Below are 11,675 nucleotides of genomic sequence, written 5' to 3'. Positions count from 1 at the left end.
GAAATTTTAATCGAATGATTGTTCTACTCTTTGATCTAATATGCAATGATCGAGTTATCCATTTGTATACTTAAGTACACTCGAACCTACATTCGCTTACATTGATAATAATACTGATATCATCTGAACTAAGATTCAATCAACACCATTTAACTCTTATTAAATTTAGAATCATGAGTAAATTCATAAACTTAAATTAGAGATTTTATTTAAAAAATATTAAACACCTTATTATTCCACCTAACAGATTTGATTATTGAAAGTCAAATTCAAAACTTAAACAATCATCCTACTCTGCTCTAAATAATTGAACATAAGTGATTCCGTGAGCAAAAAATGTTTAATTTTGAAATTAGTCCCCCAGTGATGTGGATTTTTCTTTTACTATCATTCTGTCATAACCCATCAAAATTTAAGTTATGTTCATCCGATAATAAATTTTATATATCAATTGAATGATTTAAGAGTTAAAAATATATATTAGAAAAGCAGAAATTTGAAATTTTATCATAATAAAAGAATTAAAATCATAAATAAACCAAAAAAAATAAGATACGATAAAATAATGTTTAATATAACAGAAAAAGAACCTGTAAAATAAGTTGATAATCAATTGAGATATTAATTGAAAACAACGTTGAATTGAACTGATTGCTTATTTTATAGGGACTCAGTTGATTGCTTATTTTCAATTAAGGACTCAGTTGATTATCAAATTATTTTATAGGGACTTTTCCATATATTAAACCCTAAAATAAAATAAGATAAAAACAGGGTCGTCCCTCACACGTGTGAACACAAAGAAATTAAAAGACAAAATGATGACCTTCTGTTTGAAAAATGTTGTCGTAAGCCCCCAAAAAAACTCTTTTAAATTTAACCACAGTGACCGTTAACGTTAACCAATATGCGGCTACCGCTAACCCTCTTTTTTCTTGGGATAATTTTTTAAAGACCTCTTGTATTTTTTTAAATAATCTTATTATAGATTTTAATTAATATCTGTCTTTTTTTACAGAATATCTAAAATTATTTATAGCCCCTCCCCAATTCATATATAGGAGGATAAACGCTATAGTACACTCAATTTCACGTCCTCATATATTGACAATAATATTCATACTAATTGAATTAAGACTCGATCTACAAAGACCCTTTATATATAATAATTATAAGTCAAAAGAAAGTATAATTTCAAACGACATATAATACAAAATTCCACTAATTTCTTACTTCATAATATTTAATATTAATATTTTTGAAATTTAGTACAAATATTTTTCAACCTTGTTTGCTTGAAGTAAGTAAAATTGAAGTCGGTTTTAATCAAGTCAATAATAGCAGCCTGTCCTTTTTTCTAATTAATTCATATATTTTATATTTGCTTTCTTTTTCGTTTTTATATTATTTATTTATTTATTTATTATTGAATCAATAATTCAACTGATTAAATTATATATGTGTGTTAAGTTTGACCATCAATCTGATTTTTATTAAGGGATAATATAATTTTGATCCTTGAACTTGATAATTAAATTTATTTTGGTATCTATACTATTTTTGTCCACATTGTCACTTGAAGTTGACAATTAAGTCCATTTTATCTTCCAAACTTGAAAAGTTATAAATGTTTGATTATACTTCGTCACTTGAAATTTTAAAAATTTATATAAATTTTCAGGTGATGACATGGTACAAATCAAAGTGTCACATTCGGTGTTTTCATTAGTTTGACCATTGGTTCTAACAATAAATACATAAATAATTAAAAATTCATAAAACTCTAAAAACATTAAGAATAAAAAAATCATTAAACTGATTCAACCTATTCAATTGCTGATTTTTGTCCCAATTTCAAATAGTTTTTGATTCAATCAATTCAATTCATCTATTTGGAACGTTATACAAATTAAATTTTAGTCTAATTGGTCCAATCGACTAACCCTATCAAGTTCTAGTAACACTAACCACACCATCAAATTTTGACAGAATCCAAATTCAAGGACTAAAATGAATGTAGTTACTATTCAAGGGTCAAAATCTATATTATCCCTTGTATTGATTATAACATCTCACCAATAACCATAGCCTATGGTTTTAATTACTGTGTTTTGACCATAGGTTTATTAGATGGGGATGTCTCTTAAAGTCTCCTCCACCCTTTTGTTTTAAATTGATCAACACTTCATTGAAATGGAAATACCATATGTCATATAACCAAAGGTTGTCCAAATTCCCAACCATCATGGACAAATCTCTTGCCTCATCCTACTTTATTACTTACAACATTATTCAAATTCTCATTTAGTACACATTATCTTAAATTCAACCAAATCCCCAAACCTTAATCAATATTATTAAGGACTAGAGGTATAACTTTTTGAAAATTAAAATACAAAATTTATTTTATTTTCAGAGAATAATAATCAGAAGTCAATAAAATTGTTTATCCTCATTAAAATCGCCCCTAAATACAGTCTGTTTGTCCTCAGATAAATTTTTGAAGGGACTAAAATTAAAGTACTGTAAACTTTTATGATAGCCTCCCTAGCTTCCCCTAAATATGATACTTATATAGAGCCTTTATTACAATGGTTTGCGGTGGAGCTAAAAGGTCGCCAAATTCCATGGCTCGGTAGCATGCATTGGAAAAAAGAGGCTAACATTAATTAAAGTAATTGGATCCAATGTATATGAAAATAAATTAAAAGAAAAAGGCAATATCTAATGATAATAGTTTTATATGTTAATTACAAATGATGAGACTCAAATTGAATTGTTATTATTGATTAGTTAGACTCAGCCTATTCATTTTTATTATTGAAAAGAAGGTTCACACATAGTATTTGTTGTTCCAGCCTGTCTAATCCGAAGCCTCGGTTTTTACCAATATGCTAATGAGAGTTTCATTGGTGAATAGGGTTAGACTTTTAAACAAAGAATAAATTTTTTTCAATGTTATTTTCTTCATCTATAAAACTTAAATTCGATACTTTATTTAAAGGATATTAAACTTATTATCATACGATCTATGAAGTGGTGATATTCCGAAACTTTCTAGTCACAAGGGAATGTTTTTGATTAAACACAAAATGGGTTTAAAACAATGAATTATAAAACTTGCTATATTTATATAGATCACTTGGAAGGTGTAGGCTAAAAGGCTTAAAGGAAAAAACTTGATGAAAGCATATATCCATTAGAACCGTTCATTTCAGCACTTAAAGGCATAAAAGTTTTGAACTTTGCTTGCATCTGATACCCCTCATCAAATCATCCATCACATGTGGAGGGGTCGAAATCAAATTATTTTTTTCTTCCTAATTTCGTGCGTTATTCATTGTCTTTGTGGGTAAAGTTGGCAGTACTCTAAACCCAACATTTGCAAAAAAATAAAAATAAAAAATAAAATTTGGTGTGTGTCACAATGGATGGTTACCATGTATTACAGATTTTCCACAAACTTTAAAGCGTGTGGTTCCATTAATGTTGGAAAAATAATATTGAATCGTCTGATTATAATACATTCACGATGTAGATGAAAAATTAACTTATGGAAAGAACACAATTATAAAAGAGTTAATATAAATAACAATTAAGGTTTTGGTTGAATGAATGATACAACTTACTTCGAAAAGTAAGGGTATTTTCGTCTCTTCTCAATTGAGTTCGTACCTAATTGATCCGTGACTCCAACTCAGTTAGAAACAATTTACTTTCAAAAGTGAGGGTGTTTCCATCTTTATAAAATAACAAAAACACTCTCAAAAAAATACAGTTTACTTTAAAAAGTGAGAGTGTTCGTCTTTTTTTCAACTAAATTTATACTCGGTTAATATATAACACCAACTCAATAAAGGATTTATAATAAGGATAGACACAACTCACTTTGAAAAATTGAGGTATTTTTGTCTTTATAAAAAAACAAAAAACTTTATAAAGAGAAAATATTTTTTTTATTTTTTTAACTGAATTGATACCCAATTAAATCAAAACATTAATTTAATAAAAAATTATAAGTATATAAATATAATTTATTTTGAAAAATAAAAATATTTTATTTTATTTTATTTTCAATTGAATTGGTACTAATTTACTGAGAAAAAAATTTAGATAAATTTAAAAAACTAACTGGATTAAGGAATTTCTAAAAATTGAGGGACCCCAAAAACCATGACCATCAATTGTGCAAGATAAGAAACACTGCCAATAATTCCCATCCCCCAGTCACCAGTCTCCAACCAAGCCTATATATGCACACAGATCATGCCTATGTATGCTTATCATCTTCTTAAGAAGCCCTTCAGAAAAATAACCCAGTTTTTGTTTTCCATTTTCATTGTACATTTAACCCTTTCCTTCAACACATATATATATATATAAAATATATATACACACTCTTCTCGTCATTATAAACAAACCCCAGCTTTAAGGCAGGAGATATATGGCCAGAGAGATGCAAAAGAACACCATGTTCATTGAACAAAACACTGGCGACTATGAAAATGGTGACCCTCAAAAGAATTTGGATGATGATGGTCGAGAAAAAAGAACTGGTATATAAATTTTTCTTTTTCTTTTTTATGTTCTTTATTTATTATTTTGATGTGACTTTTTTTGGGTTTGAAGGGACTTGGGTTACTGCCAGTGCTCATATTATCACAGCTGTGATTGGGTCTGGAGTATTATCACTGGCATGGGCGATTGCTCAGTTAGGTTGGGTGGTTGGACCGGCGGTTCTTATAGCTTTCTCCTTCATCACCTACTTCACTTCAACCCTTCTTGCTGATTGTTATAGAGCTCCTGATCCTGTTCATGGAAAAAGAAACTATACTTACATGGATGTTGTTAGAGCTTATTTAGGTACATATTATATCATCACCATTAATATTTACCTCTTTTAAGCTCAATTAAATCCCAAAATGATTCTGGGTGTTTTTTGGTTTGTTTTTGAAGGAGGAAGAAAGGTTCAGCTTTGTGGATTAGCTCAATATGCAAATCTTCTTGGTGTAACGATTGGTTATACAATTACAGCATCAATTAGTATGGTGTAAGTAAAAAAATTTGAAAGTTTGAAAAGTGTTTGAAAAAATTCCACAGTGACCATGATTTTTATATTTGTTTTTGTAAATTTCAGGGCTGTGAAAAGGTCAAATTGTTTCCACAAGCATGGTCATCACGTGAAGTGCCAAACATCAAACAATCCTTTCATGATCATCTTTGCTTGTATTCAAATTGTTCTTAGCCAAATCCCAAATTTTCACAAGCTTTCATGGCTTTCAATCCTTGCTGCTGTCATGTCTTTTACTTATGCTTCCATTGGTCTTGGACTCTCCATTGCTAAAGCTGCAAGTAAACAAACAAAACCAAACCTTTCATTCATTTAGTTTCATTATGTAAAATTTTCATGTTTATCTGATTGTTGTTTCCATGTGACATCAACATCAAGGTGGGGGAGAACATGTAAGGACAAGCTTAACTGGTGTACAAGTAGGGGTTGACGTGTCAGGCTCTGAAAAGGTTTGGAGAACATTCCAAGCTATTGGGGACATTGCCTTTGCTTATGCTTACTCCACCGTCCTCATTGAGATTCAGGCAAGTATAACTTATAACTCTATGCAACTAGTTATACGCATTCATAGTGCTGGTATGTAGGTGGCAATGTTCAAGCATATTGCTTTTAACACACGTATGTGTAGATATTTATTTATTTAGGTACAAGTAACAAGAAGTCGTAAAGTTAAATTGCATTTTAATTAATCTTTATAGTTTATATCACAGAATAAATTGATCATCTTTCTTAAAAGTTCTATCCAGTTAAAAATTAATATGATTGATAGTATAACTAAATAATGAAGTATAAGAACTAGCTTTTAAGAGTAAAAATAGATAAATTTTTAATATAATTACCAATTTATTATTTAATTTAACATATAGAGATTAATTAACTCGTTTTCTGAATATATAATTTAGAATACAATTCAATTTTTAGTTTATTTATGTATATAATTAAGTTGATGATGCATGGATGTTGAAATGTGTGCCTGATAATGTCAAACGTCGGCACGAAATCACGGTGGTTGAAAAAAATAATAAATCATGGAGGGGGGTCTCTCATTTTCCAGATTCTTATACATAAATTAAGACCCTATCAAAAAAATAATTGCTTGTTAGGTACTTGTATTGATTTTTATAAAGTTTTTCATGTCTGTTTTGAAAACTTACAAACATCATGTGAAGTTATTATACGTGTAAGAATCTAAAAATTTTATATAATAATAAAACAAACTGAAATGAAAAGGAAAACTTGAAACCTTTCCTTTCGGTGATGGTCCTCTGTGGGGCCGTTTATAGTAGGAACTAGAAAATTGCAAGTTGTATTTTTCAGCTTCAATTTTCAGAAATGTGTTGCGGAAGCGACGATAATATTAATAACAATATTATCAGAAATATTTAGATAATTATTATGCCAACAATTATACTAAGAAAATTCCCAGTTAAATTGGAGGGGTCACAAATGGTCCCGCTTAAAACCCAACAACTAGACAGAACTCACTTAGATATTTATAGCAATAATAACTAAATAAATATAACCAACATAAAGCTATTAAATATAAGCAAACAAATAAGAAATAAAATACCAGAGTTTTAACGAGGTTCGGCCAATTTAGCTTACGTCCTCGGACACTACCAAATTAATATTTCCTCTAGAAATATTACAAAGGAGAAGATTTTGAGATGATACAACCAAAGGGGGAGGGGTTCTATATATAACAAACCAAACCCCCTCCCTTTCTATCTTTTCCTAATGTGGGATATTGCCAATATTCAACAAATCTCCACCTTGGCGATATTCCACATCTTCGAACATCTTCTCATAACACAAACTTCAATAGTGTCTTCAAATTTGCAACCAATCGCCTTCTTCCCTTTTGGTAGTTGTGCCAGCTTCCACGTCTTGTTTTTCTCTAGAGATTGCATTTCCTCTTCCATTGCACCTAACCATCTATTATTCTCTAAACTCTGAATGGCTTCGGTGTAAGTGGATGGAATATTATCAACAACTGGAAGTGCATAAGCTACCATGTCAGTGAAACGAGCAGGTTTCTGAATTTCTCGTCTCTGCCTTCTGACTGCAATTGGCTCTGATTGCTGTTGAGGTTCTTGGGTAGAAACCTCTTCCTCATCTGACTCTGCATCTGCCAATGAAGAATCACTAGTGGTACCTTTTGCTGGAATTACCACACTCTGCTCAAACTCCACCTGCTGCGGAGTACACTCCACCTGCTGTGAAGTACTACTCACTCCTTCTGGATTTACCTTATTCAACATGGCAGATTCATGAAAGGTAACATCCCTACTGATTATCGTCTTCTTTGCCTCTAGACACCACAAACGATATCCCTTAACACCAGCATTGAAGCCCATGAATAGAGCCTTCTTTGCTCTTGGATCTAACTTTGATTCTTTCACATGATAATATGCAATAGAACCAAAAATGCGCAAGGTGTCATAATCAGTAGCAGGTTTTCCATACCATTTCTCCAAAGGAGTCTTGCCATTTATAGCAGATGATGGCAAATGATTGATGAGATGTTGAGCGTACGTCACAGCCTCAGTCCAAAACTTTCTATCTAATCCAGCATTAGATAACATACATCGAACTTTCTCCACAAGCGTTCGATTCATACGCTCTGCCACCCCATTCTGTTGCGGTGTTCCACCTACGGTGAAGTGCCTTACTATGCCACAATCTTGGCATATCTTCAGGAAAGGATCGCTTTTATATTCTCCACCGTTGTCTGATCGGAGAACCTTAATCTTCCTTCCTGTCTGATTTTCAACTTTAGTTTTCCACTTAAGGAAAACTTCAAGCACCTCATCTTTGTTCTTCATAGGAAACACCCAAACTCGTCTGGAAAAATCATCAATAAAGGTGACAAAATAACGTCTTCCTCCAAGTGATGGAGTCTTGGACGGTCCCCATACATCAGAATGCACATAATCCAGAATACCTTTAGTATTGTGAATCCCAGTGCCAAATTTCACCCTTCGTTGTTTTCCCAGAACACAATGCTCGCAAAATTCAAGTTTGCAAGTTTTTGTACCTTTCAATAATCCTTGCTTGGCTAGAGTTTGCAAGGATTTTTCACCAGCATGGCCCAAACGCATATGCCACAGCTGTGTTGCCTCAGCGTCCTTCTTGGTACTCGTAATTGCTGCTGCTGTTGTCCCGACCACTGTACTACCTTGGTAGTAATACAGATTGTTCTTTCTTATGCCTTTCAACATCACCAATGCTCCTGAAGTTGCTTTAAGAACTCCATCTCGTATTGTCACAACTAGGCCTTTAGATTCTAACGACCCCAAAGAGATGAGATTCTTCTTCAACTTTGGGACATATCGTACATCCCGCAAAATTCTAGTAGATCCATCATGACTCCTCAGTTTAATTGAACCTATCCCGGCTATTTTACATGTGTTATCATTACCCATGTAAACAACCCCTTCATCTAGTTTTTGAAATTCAAAGAACCATTCCCGAATGGGACACATATGATAGGAACAACCAGAATCCATGATCCACTCATCTGCATATAATGTTGAAGATGTCATACTAAGAGAAAAGTCTGACTCTGCTTCACTATTGCATTCTGCAACATTTGCATCTTGCGGAGTCTTCCCTTTTTTCTTCAATTTTGGACAATCTTTCTTCCAATGTCCTTTTTCTTTGCAAAAAGAACATTCATCTTTGGCAACAGCTCGACCTTTGGACTTTCTTCTCTTCCCCTTAGACTGACTTTGCTGACGACCTCTTGTTACCAATGCTTCCACTGCTGCTTCACCTGAACCTTTCAACTTATCCTTTCGGCGTAGTTCATAGCTATACAATGCAGCAGTTACTTCATTGAAAGTTACTTCCGATTTTCCATGAAGTAGAGTAGTTTCAAGGTACTCAAACTCCTCAGGAAGCGATCCCAACAACATTAACGCCAAGTCTTCGTCTTCAAAAGTCACATCCAAATTCAACAAATCAGCCACCAGCTGATTAAAATTGGTAATGTGCTCGTTCATCGTGGTACCAGGAACATAACTGAAACGAAACAGTCTTTTCTTCATATGTAACTTATTTTGACTGTTCTTCTTCAGAAATTTCTCCTCCAATGCTTTCCACAATTTACTTGCAGAAGTCTCTTTACTGAATGCATACTTCTGCTCTCTGGAAAGACATGATCGAATTGTACCACATGCCAATCGGTTGATGGTCTTCCATTCTTTATCATCAACCCCTTCTGGTTTTTCTTCCTCAATGGCAATATCTAGACCCTGTTGAAAGAGGGCATCTAGAAGCTCACTTTGCCACATGCCGAAATGACCTGTTCCATCAAAAATTTCCACTACAAATCTCGTATTTGCAGTTCCAATCCTCGGCAAAATGTACGAAGTGGAAGTTGTTGATATGGATGGTTTTTCTTCTGTCATTTTTGCCATAGCTTCTACTTAATAGCCACCAAATGCAGAATACCCACAAGCTTTAGGAAATGTTTCTGATGTGTAAGATCAGACTAAGCTGCAAACACAGAGCATACTACAAAACCTTGGCTCTGATACCAATTGTTGCGGAAGCGACGATAATATTAATAACAATATTATCAGAAATATTTAGATAATTATTATGCCAACAATTATACTAAGAAAATTCCCAGTTAAATTGGAGGGGTCACAAATGGTCCCGCTTAAAACCCAACAACTAGACAGAACTCACTTAGATATTTATAGCAATAATAACTAAATAAATATAACCAACATAAAGCTATTAAATATAAGCAAACAAATAAGAAATAAAATACCAGAGTTTTAACGAGGTTCGGCCAATTTAGCTTACGTCCTCGGACACTACCAAATTAATATTTCCTCTAGAAATATTACAAAGGAGAAGATTTTGAGATGATACAACCAAAGGGGGAGGGGTTCTATATATAACAAACCAAACCCCCTCCCTTTCTATCTTTTCCTAATGTGGGATATTGCCAATATTCAACAAAATGGAGGCCTAGGGATAATTATTATCATATTTATTTTGGTATAAAAAGTTTTTTATATATTTAATAAAGGGTAGGAATAAGTAGGTTTATAGAGATCCTATATATTAAGAGCCGGATTGTACTTTATCTCTTACTTAAAAAATAAATAAATTAGTCATTATACGTAATATTTAAAAGCAAACAGGTCTTTCAATTAAAAATTCTATACATTTTTACTGTTAAATGCTGATGTGGTTGGTGGAGTAACCAAACAATGACACCTGGCATGCCATGTGTACCTCATGTTGGTATGGAATGATTAATTCAAGCAAAATAGATAAATTTTTAATAAAAGAAATGAATGAAATTTTTTACATTGGAAGGACTAATTCAAGCAACGAAACAATAAAACACCATCACTTAATGGTAGAATGGTCTAATATATGGAGATTAATTTATCTTGTTTTTGAATTTAAAAAAAAACAAAATACAGAAGTCTTTATAATACTTTTACGAATAGGAACAATGTAAAATGTAAAAAGAATCATTTCTTTTTGTTACTGTAGGGCTATATGAAGATTCCTATGGACCATCCATATATATGGTGGACCTTAAAAACTAGGACCACTGATTCCATTGGCTTTTTGTATGTAATCTTTCTTTTTGTGTTCTTTGTGAGTCATCAAAAATTATCATCAAACTATTAGAAAAAGATTGTGACATCCAAGCTACATGAAGTGTTTCAAATCTTCTGTCCCATCTCGAAAAATGAAGGAACTACTTTTTTTCTTTTTGTAATTTCAGGATACAATAAAAGCGAGTCCACCAGAAAATAAGTCGATGAAGAGAGCGAGTGGTGTCGGTGTCACGACAACCACTTTATTCTATGTACTTTGTGGCATTGTTGGATACGCAGCATTCGGAAACGATGCACCAGGAAATTTCCTTACAGGGTTCGGTTTCTACGAACCCTTTTGGTTAATCGACTTCGCCAACGTCTGTATTGCTGTCCACCTTATTGGTGCATACCAAGTTTTTGCCCAACCGTTATTTGGGTTCGTCGAAAGCTTGTGCGCCATACATTATCCCGACAACAAGTTCATAACCCGCGAACACGCTATGGATGTTCCGTTCTGCGGCGTTTACTATCTCAACTTCTTCAGATTAGTATGGAGGACAGCGTACGTTATAGTAACAGCTGTGCTAGCAATGATATTCCCTTTCTTCAACGATTTCTTGGGTTTGATCGGAGCTGGTTCGTTTTGGCCATTAACGGTTTACTTCCCGATCGAGATGCACATTGCGCAAGCGAAAATACCAAAGTATTCATTCAGGTGGGTATGTTTGAAAATACTAAGCTGGGTTTGCTTGATAATATCACTTATAGCAGCAGCTGGATCTGTTGAAGGACTAATTCAAAGCCTTAAGACATATAAGCCATTTCAGACTCGGAATGAGGAGTAATCCTTGTTTAAAGCTTAGGTTTATGAAATACTTAACATTGTTCAATAAGACAGAGTTTGCAGGAAATGTAATTTATTGTTGTCTTCACTTATGTATTCCATACGCAAATCTGCTTGTTGTAGTGTGGTTCCTTTTGAAAGAGAATAGAGTAACCAATTTTAATTTGATATAATTTGATCCGTTTAT

The 11,675-nt window shown here is 32.8% G+C and overlaps 1 protein-coding gene across 1 annotated transcript; it reads left to right on the top strand.

The window, feature by feature from the left end:
• Positions 1-4,156: 4,156 nt before the first annotated feature.
• On the top strand, positions 4,157-11,656 carry LOC107907290 (amino acid permease 6). The gene is made up of 6 exons (XM_016834600.2): positions 4,157-4,556; positions 4,630-4,863; positions 4,957-5,050; positions 5,138-5,352; positions 5,450-5,595; positions 10,830-11,656. The coding sequence occupies exons 1-6, from the start codon at positions 4,445-4,447 to the stop codon at positions 11,487-11,489; spliced, it is 1,461 nt and encodes a 486-aa protein (XP_016690089.1). The 5' UTR covers positions 4,157-4,444; the 3' UTR covers positions 11,490-11,656.
• The last annotated feature ends 19 nt before the right edge of the window (positions 11,657-11,675 follow it).

This window comes from Gossypium hirsutum, chromosome D06 (assembly GCF_007990345.1).
Source record: "Gossypium hirsutum isolate 1008001.06 chromosome D06, Gossypium_hirsutum_v2.1, whole genome shotgun sequence".
Taxonomy (NCBI): domain Eukaryota; kingdom Viridiplantae; phylum Streptophyta; class Magnoliopsida; order Malvales; family Malvaceae; genus Gossypium; species Gossypium hirsutum.
The sequence above is the reverse complement of the archived record's forward strand: the minus strand, read 5'-3'. Positions and strand labels throughout refer to the sequence as shown.

What these genes read in the sequence shown, in the direction of transcription:
- LOC107907290 (XM_016834600.2), top strand. Translation starts at nt 4,445, where the DNA reads ATGGCCAGAGAGATGCAAAAGAACACCATGTTCATTGAACAAAACACT. An exon ending in TGTTGTTAGAGCTTATTTAG is followed by an intron (nt 4,864 to 4,956) that starts GTACATATTATA and finishes TTGTTTTTGAAG; the next exon opens with GAGGAAGAAAGGTTCAGCTT. An exon ending in CTCCATTGCTAAAGCTGCAA is followed by an intron (nt 5,353 to 5,449) that starts GTAAACAAACAA and finishes ATCAACATCAAG; the next exon opens with GTGGGGGAGAACATGTAAGG.